The 21,044-nt window shown below is 38.3% G+C and overlaps 2 protein-coding genes across 2 annotated transcripts in view; one reads left to right on the plus strand and one right to left on the minus strand.

Moving 5' to 3' along the window:
- Positions 1 to 2,776: 2,776 nt before the first annotated feature.
- Positions 2,777 to 21,044, minus strand: part of LOC6046541 — a 96,083-nt gene continuing 77,815 nt past the window's right edge. Inside the window, exons 7-10 of the mRNA XM_038248191.1 lie at positions 13,847 to 13,931; positions 13,533 to 13,739; positions 7,322 to 7,871; positions 2,777 to 5,907 (exon numbers count right to left, since the gene is read on the minus strand). Coding sequence (XP_038104119.1) covers positions 7,672 to 7,871; positions 13,533 to 13,739; positions 13,847 to 13,931 — 492 coding nt within the window. The 3' untranslated portion in view covers positions 2,777 to 5,907; positions 7,322 to 7,671. The remainder of the gene's footprint in view (positions 5,908 to 7,321; positions 7,872 to 13,532; positions 13,740 to 13,846; positions 13,932 to 21,044) is intronic.
- The window catches only part of LOC6046540, a 40,345-nt gene continuing 39,281 nt past the window's right edge, over positions 19,981 to 21,044 (plus strand). Inside the window, exon 1 of the mRNA XM_038248212.1 lies at positions 19,981 to 20,041. Within this exon, the coding sequence (XP_038104140.1) occupies positions 19,994 to 20,041 (48 nt within the window). The 5' untranslated portion in view covers positions 19,981 to 19,993. The remainder of the gene's footprint in view (positions 20,042 to 21,044) is intronic.

Consider the following 21,044-nt stretch of genomic DNA (forward strand, 5'->3'; position numbering starts at 1 on the left):
AAGAAAAGATGAGAGGAGCTGTCAGAACTATTACCAATAACGCAGCAAGCCGTGGAAATCACTCTGGACAGCGAACGCGAAAAGTCTAGCAACACTGTCAACATCGGACATCCTCTCGGGTGTGCTGCCCGGAGTTGGAGCCTGTAACAAGGGGAAAATAGCACGAAATGCATTTCATCATAACGCCACAAGCGTTTAAACTGGGTCATTGCACTTGTTTGTGCCGAACTGGATGGGTCAAACGGAGCGATTTTGTGTTTTTATAGGATGACAGCTTTGTTTTTTTTGGTTTGCATGATTCCATTTTGTGGAATTTTGATTAAACGTTTAAATACACTCTTAGAAATGATTCTTATTTAAGCTGTATATCGTTTTGTGTCTTTTTGAGTAACCCTAATTGAACGTGTTATCGAATCAATTTGTCAAAAAATACACTCAGAAAAAAGTTTCGTTATTTTTTATCAATTTAGAGTTATGGTTATTAATTAAAACTAATTCAATGTGGCAAATAAATCTTTAAAAAATAAAACAAAAATCTTTTATTAAGTTTTGACTCTCACTAATTTCGAAACATAACTTTATTCTGGTAGTTCGGCGAGCGAGCGCGTTCAGCAGTGCCGCCAGTTTCCCATCAAAGATGACAGTAACTTAATTTAGTTTCCATCTAATTACTGCTGGGCACGGCATGGAGCAACTCGCACCGCGTTCTTTAAAGTTTGTTCCGCAGTTTTGAATCTGGCACAACTTCTCTTTTCTAATTCGAGCAATAATTAACATAATGTAGTTAGTTAGGCGCAGATGTGGTGTCACCGCGCGAGCTGTCATTGTGACACATGACACAAGGGAAGTGCCATCGCGAAGGTTGAATAAATTACAGCATTCATAGAATCATGTTCATGATTTCGTTACAAAAAAGTGAAGTGCATTTTTAAGCTTCAATGTTGTGAAACGACAATATTTTGACAGCTGTTTCGCCTATTTTCGAGCCTTTATTGAATAAACGTGAAAATTATACTAAGGTGACAGAGGTACAACAAAAAGTTAATTAACTCTGTTCCATTGTGAAGCAGGTAATGAAAACCTCTTTCCCGTTGCGTCTGATTCGAGCGGAAAATGGAATGAAACGAGCCGGGCGTGTGACACTGACAGGGCGAATAATTAAAATGTATTATTTCAAGTTTGACGGCTAGTTACGTCAGGACTCAAGTGACGCTTTCATGGTTTGTTTTGTGTGTGTGTGTGTGTGCAACCAATCAAACGGGACCACGCGGCCGCTTCTTACAAATTGAGTTGTTTCCATGTATTTTAGATTTTTTATTCTATACATGCAAATAACTCGCATAGGCATTTTGAAGGTGTTAGCTCTGCCGAGCTTCGGTGACCCATTTCTACGCTGGCTAGCCAAGCGCGAGGTACCTCCGCTGAACCGACAAGCCCCGCCCTAAAGAACGGTTGCATCAATTTGATCCAAACGTTATTTAGAACTTCCGGACCCTCGTCAAATGGACAAAGATCCAGCGCGTATATAATTGTTAGCAGTAACAGTATTCCTGATTCCAGTAATAGCTCATGATGCCGCGAATTTGGACGGGGGATCGAACCTCGCCTTGAGCAATTTTGATTTTTTGTTCATGTTCAGGAATTTCAAGAATTTATATTTCCTTAACTTTCTCGTTGGGAGCAGATGGGAATCGAACCCAGAACTATTCGCTTATAAAGCGAACACCGTAACCAGTCAGCCACGGCCGCTCTTGCAACACTTGAAAATTAAATAAGGATGCAAAAAGGAAATTCCTCACCGGGTTTGAACAACACGATCTCGAAAAGCTGTTCTATGCCGCGGAAAGCACAATCCAAATCCCTCAGCTCCACCTAGATGTACATATTGGTCAACTTCCACTAGTCTTCTTCAGACCAAAATTTGATAGGAATCGCCACCCAGCGCCGTCCGGTAAAAACTGTCCGTAAGGCGAATTTAGTAATTCACTTGGTTGATGGCCAGCGCGGACAAAACAGTTTCCTTCTTCACCAGGTGCACAAGTTTTAAAACATTCACAAACCGTTCGAATAATTTTGAAGACATTTAAATTTTGTCTCAAACATTAAAAAATGAAAACTCCATGTAAATGACAGGAGCACAAAAATTTGCGTCCGACCCGCAGCGCGACCTACTTCGATCCTCACGCTTTCATGGTTTGTTTTGTTATGCAAAATTTATACAATTAAAAAATATTTTGGTAAAATTACTGTTTAAACTATTCAAACGTCGAAAACTTTTCGAAAATGAAAAATTGTTCTAAATGTTGTTCTATGGTGGAATGACCCAGTCAACATGACCTAACTGCGGGTCACTGACAACGAAGCGGACAAACGGCACGTTTTCCGGATATCGAGCATTACAATCCCGCCGTTGTTGTGTTTACGCAGCCGATCTTCATTTGTTTAATGAAATTGGCTTCACTATCTGTCAGCTTATATCAAGTTGCGAGCAGCAGCCTTGAACGAAATCTCATGAATTCATGATACGCGCATTTTCCCGCACACAATGTGCAAATTAGCTTGACTTTCATTATCTGATTTCGGGAAAATTCCACCCAACAAAACAAAAAAACAATGTTCAAATTAAATAATTGCCCGCAGTGATTTGCTTCAATCGAAGGAGGCTTCTACGAGTGGGACCGAAACTGACAGCTGCGCGAGCCATAATGGCGACCGGGTGCCATAAAAATGGCTCCTCACCAGGGAAATGTTCTTTCGCAATGAATCAAGCAGTTGGTAAATTTTTGCTTCATGATCTTCAACACTCTCTCCAGCGCTTCGGCTTGATTGTTTCTTTATTTATTGATTTTTCTCGGCATTTTTTCTTCTTGTTTATGTTTTGTTTTCTATCCCATTCCCGTTTCATGAGCTTCAAATTACTAACAGTGACAGTGAGTTGCTTACATCTCTTTCTTTTGTGTTGTTGTATTGGCAAATGGGTTGAACCGGGATTAACAGTTACTGATGAGGGGTAAACAAAAGTTGTTTTTTGTTTTGTTTTGTCATCTTGTTTACGTGGAGGTGCATTATTGTTTTGACTTTGGAGGAGGTTCGGCAATTGTTTACAATTTGTATGTGTGAGAATGACAGCTCGCCCGTTTTACGTGCTGATTATGAAATGAACACATTCAGGTTTTGTTTTTGCATATTCTTGGTTTGTTATTTTTAGTTGTTTCATCTGCTGAATGCAGGGGGATAATTTGGAAAACTTTTAGGGCCGGGAAGATAATGCGGGGCAAATGGGGGTTCGGCTTAATTGACATTTCTCACCGGGTTTGTTGTGAAAATGGTGCAAAAAGTAGTTAATGTTCTCGTGAAAAGCTGCTTTTGAAGGCTCTGCTCAGCAGTTTTTTATATTCCGTTTCCGAAGCAGCAAATTTTTGGATACTACAAAATTGGTCTTGTTTTGGATTGGGGGCTCCAGAAAGGATAGAAGTGATGTTTATGTTTAGCTGTCAAAATGGTTTTCTTCTTTATTATCAATAGTCTGCTAGTAATGTTTTTGTGGCGTCAAAATCGTCCCGCGATTTTGCCGCACAGAAAATGCAAAAATTCTCCCAACGTTACGCTCGCCAATTGTTTACATCGCAGTATTTATTTTTCCTCTTGTTTAATTTTTTGTTAAACAGCTATTGAAATCTTCTAAAACAGTTACTTCTATTGTATATTTCTTTCTGCTGATTGATGGTTGGCTAACACTTGTTTATGTTTTTTTGTTTGTTTCATCACACTGTCTATTTTTGTTTAAATATCGTTTACAAACACAGTTGCTCGCACTGAAAAAACGTCTTTGTTTTGTTGTTTATTTCAGTTAACGGTTGGCAAACTTACACTTACGGTTTTTTTTCGGAATGTCATTACAGCGCAAATCAATGCAAAGCGAAGTCAGTTAGTAAACAAACACGCTTTGCTTTGTTTTGTGCCATTTTGTTTATGGCGCTTATCAAATGTCAAATGAAGGGGCCATCGATGAAGGGATCAACACTGCTACACATTCAGTATAGGTTAGCTTTCAACATCTTAATTTCGACACTCTTCCGAGAGGATAAGCAATTAGGTTTTACGCCGGATGTCATTTGACAGCTCGCGTGCATTGTTTACACGGTCTGGTCCTTGTAAACAGTACACTCCTTCTAGCCTCAAAATCGAGTCGGCGTTAAATCTAACGGCGGCCGCGAGAAAGCGTTGGGGCTTTGGTGGAAGTCACTTATCAGTTATGGTCGATTGCTAGGCCCTACCCGTAGTTTTTAAAGATTATAAATAGATCTCCAGCTGGCACATTTCACAAATGTTTCGCTAGTTGGTGGAGGACACTAAAGATACTACAAGGGGGATTACTCTTCCGCTGACTTGCAGTGTCTTTTGTTGTTTTGTTTATGTATTTTTGTTAATTGTTTGTAAAACATACACATATCTCGGCTTGATTTGTTTGTCGACATTTGGTTCAACTTTTGTTTCTCACTCATTTGCAATTCTCCCTTTTGAGAAGTGATTCTATTTTCCCTCTTCATTAGATATATTTAAAACTACAAAGTATCAACAAATTAAAATATCTGAAACAAGTTCAAGAAATTTTTACTTGGAAAACTTGACTTAAAAAGGATCCGCACTAATTTTAATCCCGTTGTTTTTGTTTGTTCGGTAGGTACAGTCTCTATGTTTTTTTTTCGTTTATTGTTTAACACTACTTTCTAAGATTATTTTTATGTGTTTGGATTGCTCCGTCGTCGAATATTTTGCATTATTTCCCACGCCGTTCCGATCTCGTAACAACTTCGTGTCGATTTAGTGTTTAATGTAGAATTAAGCTTTACCTCAATTTCCTTTTTTTGTTTGTTAGTTGTCACTTAGATATTTTGTTGCGTCATTGCGTAAGTGTTTTTTTTTATTCCCTAGGGTGCAAGATGTTCGTTTTTGAGTATTTTTTCTCCTATGTTGAGATTTTTGTGCTCAATTTCTCGAATGTATTAGAGGAAAAGAGCGCGATAAAGAGTTTGCCAATCAACGTGTCTTACTATGAAAAAGGTTTACAAACAGATGGTATAGATGGTGGTATAGGTGATTGGGGAACAAATTAATATTTTTGTGTTAAATTCTAATTTTGATTTTTTTAAACTCTCGAATGGATGCAAACATTGTTTTTAAATACTCTTCTTTAGTATCTTTTTGCGCGGTAAAAATATTTTTATTAATTATCTCTCTTTCTCGGGAATGCAATATTTGTCACGAATAAAAAAATCTCTAGAAATTAGATCTTTTCCGTGTGTTTGTTTACACATGTCGATCGGTGTTTTTGTTTCAGAGTGCATTTTCCGTCGGTAAATATTTATAATTTTTGTCTTGTGTTCAATTACCCACACTAAGCTATGACCGCACACTACGAGGGACACTTGTTTGTTTACGTTAGTATGCTTTTGTTTATCAACACCCACATTCATTGTTTATTTACCTTTTTATTAGTTTTCCTTTGTTTTCAATCGCTATGGGGTATATAAAAAAACATTTATCCAACTTAGTAAATACTCACAAATGTGCGCCTTAAATTTTGGTATTTTTCATCTGCTTATTTCATAACAATACGTCTATGTTTGTTTATGCCGGGGTTTGTTAACACACACGGTGAAGCTGATGTCCGAATAAAACTCACTATTCTCTTGTACGGGTTGAGACATTTGATGTTGGTTTTGATGATGCTTGTTTGTTTATTTTTACTATGATTTTTCGCTAGGTGTATGGGGATTGGTTTATTAAATTTCAGAGCTTTTGAGGGATTTCTACGAGTGAATCAGTTTTTAGTCAAACTGATTGCTTATGTAATTTTTGGGTCATCCTAATTGATTATCGGTGGAATTTTCGGTTAAGAACTTGCTAGAAAATAGAAAGAAAATGTAGAAATATGCCATAAATTATTTTGTCTCTTAATCTATCTAACAGGAAAAAATCTTTTGTTTAATTGAATGAATGAATGATTCTATTTGCACACCATAACTAGTCTTTCAAGCTCTCAAAAATTAAACGCTGAAAATGCATCAAAGGGTTCATTCACATTTCTTAGGGAGCTCTATACATCAATTTTAAAATTTGTTAGGAAAGTTTGTTATGAGAGGGCCGGAGTTGGGGTACAAAAGTCCGTTTTAAGCGCTACGTAATAAAAAAAACGTTCCCTTAAAAAAATAAATCATAATTTATTCATTTTCCAGCAGGAAAACTAATCTAGATAATGCCTAATAAATATGCAAAGTAAGCGTATAATCAGCCCTTTTCAACTCGAAGCTGACAATCCGATCGGCTCCGCCAACTAGGTTATCTTTCGCCAAGAACGCCGCGCAAAACTCTAGCACGGACACGGAGAAAAAAGAGTTCCCAAAATCGTGAACAAGCGTTCATGAAAATGGGAACCACGAACAAAGTGTTCAAATTTCATGGTACGTTTTTCAAAATCGTACCATGAAATTTGAACACTTTGTTCGTGGTTCCCATTTTCATGAACGCTTGTTCACGATTTTGGGAACTCTTTTTTCTCCGTGGAGAGAAAAGTGTGTATTTAAAATTTTAGCAACAACCCAAGATAGTGCGGAACGAAGGTGTCAACAAAAACGCGAAAACAATCAACCCACTGCTAGACTGATGGCTGTGCTCGGCCCCGCCCAGGTTTGTCAACACCAAAGATGGCGCTGGTGAAGGGGAGATGGGAGAATCTGCCATATCCATTATTCTTCATAATTTATGGGAAAACAAGCCATGACGTCGCGGTGCGTCTTCCTCTGGCAAGAAGGTCGATTTACGTCAGCTTTCCTCGCTGGGAAAGCCCGGGCAACCCCTGCCGGGACGAAATTGGGTCTCATAATGGGTTTAGCGGGGCGGGAACTATGCTGTTACTGGCAGCTAGCTATCTGCAACATTTTGTACACCCAGGGAAAAAAGTTTTTGCGAAAAACTAAAACGTTTTGACAGAGCTCGAACTCAAGACTGTTTTCTCAGTTTCAGAAAACCAATGCCAAATAGCAAGACTTTCGATTTTGGGTGCACCAATCCGTTTATCCTCGCGGGTAACTGAAACGGGTATGTACCTTGATAGGAGAAATGGCTGCGACCGATAGGGAATCGTTTGCAGGATGGAAGTGTGCAGAAAATATAAATTGAAATATGATGATGAGGTACGCCGCCATGCAGATAAAAAAAACTGCTGCTGTATAGAATTGTAGAGTAGAAATTGGATCAGCAGATTGAGTCCGATAAGTGGTGAGATTTTTAGTTATAAAAAAATTGAACTTGCACTTACCTAAGGTGTGACATCTAGTTGTCAATCGACGCGCGACGTTTCGTTCACCCAAATGTTTGCAAGTTGTGTGTTGTCTCAATAGTGTGGAAGTGTGTGTTAGTGAGTGCGCGATACAAAATCGGTGCGGCGTTCGAATGTGTGTGTGTGAGGCTTCGTGTTCCGATTTGGTGAGGTGAGTATTGTTTAAAAAATTTATCATATTTTTTTTGTTGCGTCCATGGTCGCCGGCCGCCATCTTGTTACAATTGTCCACTGTTTTATTTTGCACGATTTGCACTTCGCCGTGGATATGTGTCAGTGTATTAGTGTGTTCGTGTTGTGTCATTGTTAATGTGTGTGTGTGTGAGTATTTAGAAGATGAAATCGCCGCAGTCCATTGCGTAGTCAAAGTCTTCGCCGCCGACGTCCTCGATGCCGTGGTGCAGGTCGAACCCGCTGATTTCGGTGTGGTAGATTCCACCGGCGCACGGCGCCTCGATCAGGTTGGTGCAGTGCGTCGTCGGCAGTGCGTGCAGCGTGATTGAGTCCTCGCACTGGGACCAGGTCAGTGCTGCCGGAAGGAACGGAAAGAAACATTTAATAAAAAAATAGTAGTAGTAGTAATCATCAAACCAAGAGTTTTATTTGAAAAAGGTCCTATAAACATATGAAACGATAGCTTATAGGGCCTCTTCAAAACGAAAGGCTAGAAATAGACAAGCAATTACTATACAATTGTTTTGAAATAATTAAATAGTCAAAAAAAGAAATAGGGTTAGTTTCTCAGTTTTTGCATTTTTTTTTCCTTTTTGATTTCAATGAAATTTTGTCCATGCATCGCGAATGCATGTCAAAAGAAACCATATTTTGTGAATAAAGTCTCTCCGTGCATTTTTTGGGCAGATTTTCCAAAATGGGTTTATGATCGGTGATCGCTTTGGTATCTTCGGCATATTTTAGGATATGGTTAGGACTATCCAGAATTGAAAACACAGTCTTCGAGTCTCTCCACATATTCACCCTAGCGGCGTTACGTAATAAAAGAATAGTCCTAAGATATTACAAAAACTGTTATCTGGAGCCATGATTGAAAAAAAACACGATTATTTTTTAAAATAAAACATGATATTGAAAAAAGGCAAAGCCCAAGTTTTTTCAAATTGGAAATTATCGAAACCTTGTTGGCCTTCCACAGAAAAAAAATCAATTCTCGTAATCATGAGTACGGTGCATTTGCAATATAAACGTGAATATATTCCTTCGTGGTTCTCGCATTCGTGAATTTAATTCACGATTTCGAGAATTGATTTTTTTCCGTGTTCGGTGCCAAATTATGGAAAACAAAGGAAAAGGAAAGATAACTTTGGCGAAGTTTTAAGCTCGTTTCAAAAAAGAAATCAAAATTATATAATCAAGAATACTGTTTGAAAGTGCTGAAAACTTTTAATTTTGACATCATGAAAAAATTCAAATTTTACTAATTTCGTAGAGAATTGTTCTAAAGAATAAGGATCTAAAATATAAGAGGGTGGCTTTCTAACAGATGTTAGAAATTAGACAATATGAAATAAGAAAATTGAAAATGTTAAATTCTCAATCAGAAATAAAATATTAAAAATGTAAAATTGGATATAAGCGGGGGGATGGAAACCCGATTCCAACCAAAGCAAACTGACAACAGTCGACAAATGAGAGCCCACAACAAAAACAATAGCTGTCAAATGGTAGCCCATAACAAATCATTGTTTGGGTTTTCGATTTTCAAATTTCCCGCAATTCAAACGATAAATACCTGAAAAACACGTGAATTGTGTTGCTAATGGCAAAATCTATCATATCCTTGGAGATTCCATCCCAATATTGGCTGAAAATTCATATCGAAAAAAGTGATTTATCTGTTTACCTTTTTTTGCTTTTTTTCTTTTGGTCGATCAAACAGTGCGCCCGTACACTGTGAATCGGCATTACAAATTTGGATTGGTTTTACTCATTTGCATGGGACTTTTGAGTTTAACCAAGATAACACCTTTCGTGTTACCAAAGTAATATGAATAATACTGATTCACAGTGTTTGTAATCTGAACTTCCAAGATGGCGGCGTTTTTATAACGGCGACGTTTTTATAAGTGGATGGTGCCTTGAACCCCCGAAAAAAAAAACTGATAATTTTTAATCAGAAGCTAAGCAAGCTTATTAAAACAGTTGATGGTTCAAATCAACATTAAATCTAAATCGTACCTAGTGATTATTTAAACACTCACTTAAAAGAAAAGTACTCATCCAACCTCTTTAAAGGGTGGGAAGAAGAGTCTTCGCACAGCAAAGAAAACAGCTCCAGTGCCACTTGCACTCGAGTTTCTATGAATATAAATTAAAATTAGGATAAATCCTGTGCGGCTTCTCCTTATTCTCTGCCATACGTGAATAGAGTTAACCATTTTCCACTTTCTCGCTCTCTTTCTTTTCAGAACGAACCCGGATTATTCCGGTGGAAAATTATAGAGTGGGGGTGACCATATGTAAAGCGGACCGACCCCGCTCGTCGTCGGCGGCATAAGTCATCTGTAATGGAAACCAGAGAGATGACTTGCAGGTCCTTTTGAACTTGCCGGTGAAGCCACACGCAAGCACTGGAAGGCAGAAAAAGGGGCAATATCAGTCGTCATAATGACTAATCCCAACTCTTTCGGAACAAATCTCATAAAACTCATCCTCATCCATAACCCAGAGACGGCACAGACAATTGGAGTAGAGTTTGACATTACAAGTTTTCAAAGGGTTTACCCAAAACTGGGTAGGATTGTTTTCATTTCGAACTGTCATTGAACACGCTGATTTGAGGTTGGCCATTTTCATCAAAATTTCAAACACACTTGTCTGTGTCATAAATAAATGAATATGTTCGAGATGGTTATTCGGTGCCGTCCCGGAGAAAAAGTGATCAACTTTTTGGGGACGACCAGACCGGTGAACGAACCAACTTTGCGTCAACCCGGTCCTCGTCGTTGGATTTATTTTCCCGTCCTTTTTTTTGCTGTGACTGATCGCAAACTTTTTCATCTTCAATCACCGGAGCTCTTGATTAAGGCATCAAGCAGAAGATAAATTGGTTTGGTTCTGTAATATGCGATGAAAGTGGACGGTTTCCAGGTTGCAAAGGGAACTGACCGGAAGGACGAACTATGCGATAAAAAAGAGTTGACCAAACTTCGAACAAAAGTGCAGCAACGATGTGATTGACAGTTGCAGAAAGTTTTTTATAGCACCGTCCCACACAGCTGTCAAACTTTGCCATAATTGCGCGTGGTTCGCTCAAAGGTGAAAACGCGACGAAAGCAGATTTAATTAATGGAGGACCAACTCACCTTAAGGGTTCCCAATGGTGCATCTCCTCTCACAGAAGGTGCCCTTCCATAATTATGATTAATGGACAAATTTTCCCCCGCACGAGGAAAGGTTCACATTTTAGAAGTGGAGCCAAAAATAAAAAAAAAGGTTATTTGTCAGAAGCCAAAGAGTGAGGGTAATTAAAAACTTGTTCACCGCAAGGACTAAATTCTTGACAGCTTATTGTTTTAGATGCGATCTCGAGTGTGAAATTTAATTAGGCTGGGTATTTTTTTCTCAGCGTGTAGCTGTCATTTGAACGCCTCCGATGTTGAATTACAAATTTGGGCGGTACCAAGGCCGGAAACCATCCAGAACCTTCCCGGAAATCTCACGTAACACTCAATCACGCGTAATGGATCAATATGTCACACAACTAAAAACAGGTCCAGTGTTTCCAGGCTAAAAAATATTACTTTTCATTTCGAAATAAAAATTCTTGGAAAATCTCGCAATTCACCACCGAACATTCGACAGAAAAAAAAAAAAAACAGAATTACAGAGTCAACAGTCAACGCATAAAAATAAAAGAACGGCCCAAACAAACAAAATGCCAAAAAGAGAAACAAATCCAACAAACTGGACGCCCGGAAAAGTCCACCGAAAATGATTACTTTTGCTTTTCACGTTTCACAATCTCGGCTTTCGGTTGGCTGATGCTGAGGAGAATAATTTTTATCCCTCAACTCGTTCTCGTTAGCATTAGGGGAACTATATCCTTTTTCAGCCTAGTTCTATCATTACAGTTTTCATAAGGTTTTTTTTATAACTGTTTCAAGGTAATAAATAGCTCAAATAAAAGTGAGCAAGCAACTCTCTATTGTTGATACATCTGAAAATGTTGATTTAATAGCGGAAAACGGCAAAAAGTGATGAGAGATAATATCTGCCAAATGTAAACTAACACACCACACCTAACTGATTCGGAGCGTTTGGTACGGTATGTCCACGCATCCTTCCTCCCCTATAGATTCTGTGAAATGTGATTCGTTCACAGAATCCTCTCTGCGGTAAACACAACGCAGTAGGGCTGGCCGCTTTAATTTTTGTATTACATTTTCGGGTATTCTCGGATGTACTGCAATTATTAATATTGACAAGAAAAGTGCTTGGGGCGTAATCTAATCACAAGACTTTCCAGCATGCTTTCATCGGACTGGCTGCGTTTGTGTTAGATTAGATTAGATTAGATTAGATTAGATTAGAAAACGGCAAAAAGTGATGAGAATTGGTCGAGCAGGTTAGGGTGGTTAAAATGGGTATACTTCCCCTATTTCAATCTGCTTTGGTTTGCTTTATAATGATTTATTTTCGGCCACTTTAATCAATGCCAGGGTTGCTCGTTGCGACCTGAAAATGTGTGTTTTTATTGTGGATTTTGCGTGTTTTTTTTTTTTTAAATTATAACGTACAATGTAATTATTTTCAACAAATGATTCAAGCAAAAACAAAAAAAAATAATAAAATAACCAAACAAAAGATCTTATGTAGAAAAAAAAACTCAGGTTGAAAAATCTTAAATTAAAAAAAAATAAGTTGAAAAAAACTATAATTCAAAATTTCAAATTTCAAATGTTATAATAAATAATGATGGAGAAATTTATGTCGAAACAAATCAGGGTGAAAAGAAAACAGGTTGAAAGAACTCAATATGGAAGGACTTATCCAATCTAATCTCTAATCTAACACAAACGCAGCCAGTCCGATGAAAGCATGCTGGAAAGTCTTGTGATAAGATTACGCCCCAAGCACTTTTCTTGTCATTGTTAATAATTGCAGTACATCCGAGAACACCCGAAAATGTATTACAAAAATTAAAGCGGCCAGCCCTACTGCGTTGTGTTTACCGCAGAGAGGATTCTGAGAACGGATTACATTTCTCAGAATCAACAGGGGAGGAAGTATGCGTGGACATACCGTACCAAACGCTCCAAAGAACTCAATATGAAAGGACTTATGTTTAAAAAACACAAGTTGGATGAAATCAAGATAAACAACCTTGAAACAACCTAAAATTGAAAAAACTAATGATAAAAAAGATAAGTTGAAAAAACAAACGTTGAAAATTTAAGTTGAACGGTCTTGTAAAAACATTCATGAAACGAAATCATGAGAAATTTTAAGATTGGTAAATCAGTAAAAACCAGCATTAACCGAAAATGGTCAAAAATACTTAGGTATAGAACAAATTCAAGTTGATTCAAGCCCAGAATCCCATCTCGGAAAGATCAGGATTTGTGTCTCTTTGATATCTGCCCCTACTCGACTGGCAAAGGCTCCGGATGTGATGGGATTCGTTTTTTTTTTGCTTTTTTCGCGCTCGATTTTTGTCATCATCTCTTGTGAACGCAACTTTGAGAGAAAAAGCTAGCGAAAAAAAAGGAAATCATCATGAAATCCCATCTTGCCGCGCTTATTTCCAGCCCAGCGAGCTCAATTAATGTGATGAGATCGACGTCGGAGACGGAGATTCGTCTTTTTATTTCTTCTATTTTGTTGTTGTTGCTATTCTTCTATTTAGTTGGAGCTTTCGAGCTTACACAAAACAGTCATCAAATTAGTTGTCAGGACATGTTTTACCTTAGAAACTGAAATAATTCAGATTTCTCTAAGGTTTTTGTGACCAATATTGATCAACTTTGTTTTCGTCCTTTGGAGTAGAGAACCTGGAGCATAATAAGCTTCAGGTTCTCTACTTTGTTGGAGCGATCAACGTGGTGTAACTAAGCAACTGTCAAAAACTGAGTTACATTTACACGCTTAGAAATAAAGCAACCATTTGGCTAGGCGCCCAAAATTAAGTGCAGCTACAAACGTCAAAAGTGGGTAAACAAAGGCAACTTACCGCCGCTCCAGATGCCGTTCGGCAGGGTCGCCCAACCCCAGCCGTGGCCCCAGGGCAGCGCACAGGCCAGCGAACCCTTCGGTTCCGAGTTCTCCTGGGTGGACTTTTTGATGATGGCCACCGCCGCCTCGCCCCGCACCTTGGTCGTGTTGTTTTCGATGCTGGTGCGGTTTTTTCGCCGGGCCGACACCTCCGAGCTGGTGGCCGCTGGTGAAGTTGAGTTTCAGAGGGAAGAGTAGAAGAAGAAGAAGAAGAAGAGGAAGGATTAAGGATTAAGCTTATTTGTGGATTCTCCAAGCAAAACAAACACTTACGTCGTATCCGCACGATTGGCCTCCGCAAGACGCCCATTAGGTGTGGCTTATCGACGACCAGCTCGATCTGCGGCGGTGGTGGAAGCTGCAAGATAAGACAAGCGAAAAGGTGAGTTGTTTGTTCTAGGTACACTTTCATTTCTACACAAAACGGAATGCGCGCTTCTAAATTTAGTTTTTGTTTGCGTGGCGTAAACAACTCTCGGAAATGCTTAACCCGCAATCAACGTGTGCGCCATAATGGCGAAGCGTCTCAAGTGTCAAACGAAGTTTGCTTTTTATAGCGGGCGCCATATTCGTTTTTTTCCGAAAAGATATCTGATCGCCGCGAGGTATGGAAATTAGAAATCAAACCCACGTCAATGGAAGTTTTGTTTTGATTCGTGGAAAAATCAATCTTTCACCGAAAAGAATCCTGCTCCACGAACACGTTCCGAGAAGAATTTGCCCTCCTTTCAATTGGATGTGACGCGGGCACGGGTACGATTTCCGAAGTGAGCAATAAATTGCATTACGCCCTTTGGATAGCGCTTGGTCGGATGTTCGATGGTGGTGTGGGTGCGTTCTCCTAAAAAAGCTACAAGTTTTTGGCAGGGGTTGAACTTGTGGAAGGCTGCGGAGCTAATTTTGTTACACTTGGAATGGTTGAATCCGTTGCAAATTGAATCATTAGATTTTCTCGCTCGAACTGGTGATTTAAGGAGGGAAAGAAAGGAAAATTTCGATCGTGACTTTACAACGGTTTGATTGTTATTTTTAAAGTTTTTTTTTTTAAATGTACTTTTTCAATATTTCGTTACCAACATCTTTGATTTGAACATTTTAAAGCACTTTAACGTAGTTTAGAGGTCAGCTCAACAATACAAAATTGGACAAACAAGTTTGTTTGTGATTCGATTATCCGAAGTTAAATTTTCCGAAGTCTTCGGATCCCGGGCAGACATCAATAACAAAATTAATAATATTTCAATAACAAATCCTGTTAAAATAACAAAAAGTGTTATTATTTTATCCTGAACTTCAATTTCAAGAAGAAAAAATAATAACAGTTTCTGATAAAATAACAAGATTTGGTATTGATGTGATATTATATTGAAAATGTTTAATAACACGATAATAAGAGGAAATTTTATACATTTCAAAAACTCTCCTAATAACAAGATTTGTTATTCGTTTGGTATTCTGACTTAGAAATAAAATTACCATAAATCGCACAAATGGAAAAGTTTCTAAGTATCCATTACACAATCTGTTATTATTTTTTCTTTTGTTAAATATGTTTAGATCTTTGGGATAATTTTGACCATTTTCGTCGGGGTCATTATTTTGACCATGAAATGGGGTCCTTAAGCTAAAATTATTCTAAATATTTGAAATTTTGAAAGTTTATTTTTTTTAATTATTTGATATACCCCCTAAGGGACTTTGCTAATATTGGCTAGAACTATGGGATAATTTTGACCATTTTCATCGGGTTCATTATTTTGGCCATGAAATGGGGTCCTTAAGCTTAAATTATTCTAAAAAGTAGAAATTTTGAAAGTTTATTTTTTTTAATTACAGTCGACTCTCTGGTTGTCAATATCCAAGGGACCGTCGAGGAAAAGAATCATCAGTTTACAGAACGACGCAAAATGAAGACTCGATTGAAAATATTTTTTTCTTGATACCCAGCTATGGGAGAGAATCAAACAAAAACAAACTAATGTCAAACACCCTTCAAAGCTTCGTTTCGCCAAGAAAAATGTCTATGCAAGCCATGAGAAAGTGAAGTTATTGACAACCGAAAGAGATGTTTAAAGCAAAAAGTATCCAAGGGACCGTCGAGGAAGAGATCCTTCAAGAAAGGGAAAATATCGAGGAATGAAGATAATTGAAGTATGCAGATTGAAGGGACTAAAGAATTCATCGATAGATGGAGAATTATTGATATCGAGAAGATCGAAAGCCAGAGAGTCGACTGTATTTGATATCCCCCTAAGGAACTTTGCTTATATTGGCTATAACTTTGGGATAATTTTGACCAATTTCGTCAGGGTCATTATTTTGGCCATGAAATGGGATCCTTAAGTTAAAATTATTCTAAAAAGTTGAAATTGTGATAGTTGATTTTTTTTATTATTTGATATACCCCCTAAGGGACTTTGCTAAAATTGGCTAGAACTATGGAATAATTTTGACCAATTTCATCGTGGTCATTTACTTAACCATGAAATGGGGTCCTTAAGCTAAAATTAATCCAATAAATTTAACTTTTGAAAGTTTTTTTTTAATTTTGTTATATTCCCTAAGGGAATTGATTTTTTTATTGAGAATTTTTGAAATGTGAATAAAAAAACTGTTATTATTTTCACAGAGCCAAGAAGTCGGAGCCAACGTTGAAGTTCGAGCTGGAGTGAGACCTCTGAGACGGCATCGGATTCAGCTAATTTTCAGCAACTTTTACTTGGAGTCGGAATCTGTGAAGTCGGGTATCTCTGGAGAGCTGAAATCGGCGTTGACGTCATATCCTGCATCCAGAGTCGGAGTTGTCTTCAAAGTATGGATTCAAAGTCGCTTGAAGGTACCCGACTCTGCAGCCCTGACTAGTACAGAGGAGTTATGGCAACTGACGGTTACTGCACGTTTATACAAATTGCAAATGAACCAATAACAATTTTTGTTATTATGCTGCTCCACCTCTCCGCACAAAATAACAAATCTTGTTATTCCTTCATGATTCCTTCTGTGTTATTGGTTTGTTATTGCAATAACAACATAATAACAGTTTAAGTTATTCTTCGAACAAATCTTTGTTATTGATTTTTGTTATTTTAATAACTAATCCGATCATCCCAATAACATATTTCGATCTTCTCACAATAGCAAAAACTGACCTTCCCAAGATATTTCCGTCTGCTCGGGATAATCGAGTCTGGACTGTACTTCGAAGGAGGCGCGCGATACTTCATGAACCCAAAAACGAAGCTTTGCATTTTTTGCCTTCCTCACTGAGGTAAGGCTATAATCCTGCTCTGAAAATGAACTTTTTATTGAAAGCTCCTAGACCCACCTTCATGTATACATATCGACTCAGAATCGAAAACTGAACAAATGTCTGTGTGTGTATGTGTGTGTGTATGTGTGTGTGTATGTGTGTGTGTATGTATGTATGTGACCAAAATTCTCACTGAGTTTTCTCAGCACTGGCTGAACCGATTTTGATCGAACCAGTTGCTTTCGACTTGGTTTAGGGTCCCATACATCGCTATTGAATTGTTTGAAGTTTCGATAAGTAGTTCAAAAGTTATGTATAAAAATGTGATTTCACAAATATCCGAATCTCAATTATATGCATGTAAACGATGTCCGGATCCATCATCCGACCCATCGTTGGTTAGGTAATTAAAAGGCTTTTCTAATGAGTACAAAACATTGAAGATCTGGCAATCCTGTCTCGAGTAATGACCACTTAAGTGATATTTATGTACTTTTTTGATGCCGGATCTCACTTAAATGTATGTAAACTATGTTCAGATCCATCATCCGATCAATCGTTGGTTAGGTAATTAAAAGGCCTTTCCAATGAGTACAAAACATTGAAGATCTGGCCACCCTGTCTCGAGTTATGACTACTTAAGTGAGATTTATGTACTTTTTTGAAGCCGGATCTCACTTAAATGTATGTAAACTGTGTCCGGATCCACGATGGTGAGACGGGCGTGTTTGAGAAATGTCGTGTGTCGGGCGACTTTGTTTCGATTGCGATTTTAAGTGTGAATTTAAAGGATTGGTTCGACTTTATTGGCGGCATTCGGTCGGCCGTGAAAAGTTTGTCGCGAGAGTGATGGAGTTCACGCGTTTTCTGGATTATTGTCGTGTTTTGATCGGTTTATTTTGCGGTCGGTGGTGGCGTTTCTGGCCATTTTTTTATTTTCTATCTTGCTTGCGCCGTCGTGAGTGAGAGCGAAAGCGTTGTGTTAGTGTGACCTGAGCTGAACACCGGTGTTCTACTTGCATGCAAGTGTTTTGCAAGGTTGTTAGTGCGTTGACAGCCCCGGTTGAGTGAGATGGTGTTGGTCAGCCGATGACTCCCCCTTACCACCGCGTTGTGTTGGAGGAAGAGAGTGAGGGTGTTTTCATTAGCTGCCTGGCGGACGCAAGGAGTGAACTTTGGACGCGATCCGCGGCGATCGGCTCGGGGAGCGAGAGACAATGACGCAGGCTGGAGAGTGCAACTGGCGAGAGCAGAGCCCAAGCTGTTCCACCTGCTGCTAAGGGGAAGTTTGAAGAAGGGAGCTACTGCCAGAGGAGCGCAGGAAACTGACGATCAGTACTGTTTGTCGTGCGAGGGAAGAGCTCGCGAAGATCAATCTCTCAGCGATGCCTGTCGTTTCATCATCCTGAAAACTTGCCTTAGGGGTTATTCAAATATTTCATTCAGAGTATTTCGAGATTTCTGAACCACCCTCCCTTCTGTTACGCACTTTTCCTATCTTTAACATGGCCTTCACAATCTGCAAACCCCCTTCCCTCCCTTTATTCATGGACTTAATTTGTGAACAACCCCTTACAGTGCTTCCAGATTGTATCCTTTTCAGAGAATTCAAAAAATGTTTCATGGTTGATTTTTTTCCCGCGTTTCTTATTTCCATTTATTCTTCTCTTCTTTATAGTTATTTCTTCTGGAACTATCAAACTTCTCTTTAAATCTTTTATCTCAGTTTTTCTTACTATTATTTCTTACAATCTCTACATTTCTTCTAATCAAAAAAATGCTGTGCTGTACTCTACCTTATTTCAATCAATAACGTATAATTTTTCAGCTAATAATGAAGGTAATTCACTATATAAAATATTACTATTGATTATATTCATTGATTATATTTACTTTATATCATTACACTAAACAAACCCTACATAACACCAATGCAACTATAAATCGGAGCGTTTGGTACGGTATGTCCACGCATCCCTCCTCCCCTGTAGATTCTGTGAAATGTGATCCGTTCACAGAATCCTCTCTGCGGTAAACACAACGTAGTAGGGCTGGCCGCTTTAATTTTTGTTTTACATTTTCGGGTGTTCTCGGATGTACTGCAATTATTAATATTGACAAGAAAAGTGCTTGGGGCGTAATCTAATCACAAGACTTTCCAGCATGCTTTCATCGGACTGGCTACGTTTGTGTTAGATTAGATTAGATTAGATTAGATTAGATGTAAACTGTGTCCGGATCCACAATCCGACCCATCGTTGGTTAGGCAAGTAAAAGGCCTTTCCAAAGAGTCCAAAACATTGAAGATCTGGCAACCCTGTCTCGAGTTATGACCACTTAAGTGAGATTTATGTACTTTTTTGAAGCCGGATCTCACTTAAATGTATGTAAACTATGTCCGGATCCATCATCCAACCCATCGTTGGTTAGGAAATTGAAAGGCCTTTCCAAAGAGTCCAAAACATTGAAGATCTGGCAACCCTGTCTCGAGTTATGACCACTTGAGTGATATTTATGTACTTTTTTGAAGCCGGATCTCACTTAAATGTATGTAAACTATGTCCGGATCCATCATCCGACCCATCGTTGGTTAGGCAATTGAAAGGCATTTTTAAAGTGTCCAAAACATTGAAGATCTAGCAACCCTGTCTCGAGTTATTACCACATAAGTTATATCTGTGTTTTTTCTGGATCTAAAAAAAGCTGAAATGTGTGTCCAAACCACTCATATTACCCATTTTTGGTAAAAAGTGAGGAAGGCATCAACCACATAGGTGGATTAGGTTAGTTTTTTATTGTACATTGATTTGCAATAATGCTCACCTTTCCCATGGAGTAAGGTGAAATTTTACATCAAAAACTGATGCAAATTTTATCGCTGAGGTAAAATAACGTTGCATTTACATTATACCGATGTCACGATGTTAACTTCCTTGCTGAAACAATAACTGGTTAGTTAGATGAAATTACTTTTGCAACGATAGTCACGCAAACGATTCAGACAAGCCAGTACTAAATCTGCTCAAACCGCTTCAGTTTGGTGAAAATTATTGCTGGAAATGAAGCTTCCGACGATAATTATCCCCTCTTGTTTGCTTATTTTGACCATTTCCCCCGCCAGCTCGGTCCAGGTGATGTTCGATTCGTTCAGCTACTGCAACGGCACCGGAATGATGGAATGTACCGTAAGGGTCCGCAAGCTTAACCGAACGACGGCAGCTCTATCGGGGAATTTTTTTTTTTTTTTTTGAATTAAATATACTTTATTGAATCTTTCTTATAATAATTACATTTGGTTTACATAATAAGTGGTCAGCTGTGGCTCTTCAGCTTTAGTTTGCTTTTCGTGATTTAAACACTGTTTATTTTTATAACTTTAAAAGTATATGATTTATCATTTTTGTAACACTAGGTACAATAAGGAAAAAAAATGTTAAGAAAACATAACCTAACCTAAAACTAACTTAATCTTACCATAAACTAAACCAATCCTTGAATCAAGGGGTATTCAGATATAGCACATTTTTCCCTGAATTTCAAACATTTTTCTTGAATCTTCTGATCCAACATTTTAACTTCTGCTAATTCATGAACCTCACTTGATCTTGTCCAGCCAGGAACATTCAAAACCATTTTGAGTACCTTGTTTTGGACACGCTGGAGCTTCAATTTATGAGTTCTAGCGCAACACTCCCAAACAGGTACTGCATACTCAATAACGGGGTAAATTATTTGTTTGTAAACTGCTAGCTTATTTTTCAAAGATAGCTTTGATTTTCTGTTAATTAAAGGATACAAACACCTGATGAGAATGCTGCACTTGTTCAATATTTTATCTACATGCTGCCGAAACAAAAGTTTCGAGTCAAGTATGAGACCTAAATAGACAACTTCCTTTGACCAGGGTATCGAAACATCATTCATTTTAATCAAAACATCATCCTTTGGGACAAATCTGGCCGATTTGGAAAGTGGAAAAATGATGGTTTGAGTTTTGGCTGCATTTATGCGAATTTTCCAGTCGCCAAAGTATTCGGAAAGAACGTCAAGACCCTTCTGAAGACGGCCAACTAAATATCTGGTTATTTTACCCTTATAAATAACGGCAGTGTCATCAGCAAAAAGTGACAACACACCATTACCAGGAAGAGTAGGCAAATCAGATGTAAAAATATTGTACAGAAGTGGGCCAAGAATACTTCCTTGGGGAACCCCAGCATC

Source organism: Culex quinquefasciatus, chromosome 1 (assembly GCF_015732765.1).
Source record: "Culex quinquefasciatus strain JHB chromosome 1, VPISU_Cqui_1.0_pri_paternal, whole genome shotgun sequence".
NCBI classification, from domain to species: Eukaryota; Metazoa; Arthropoda; class Insecta; order Diptera; family Culicidae; genus Culex; species Culex quinquefasciatus.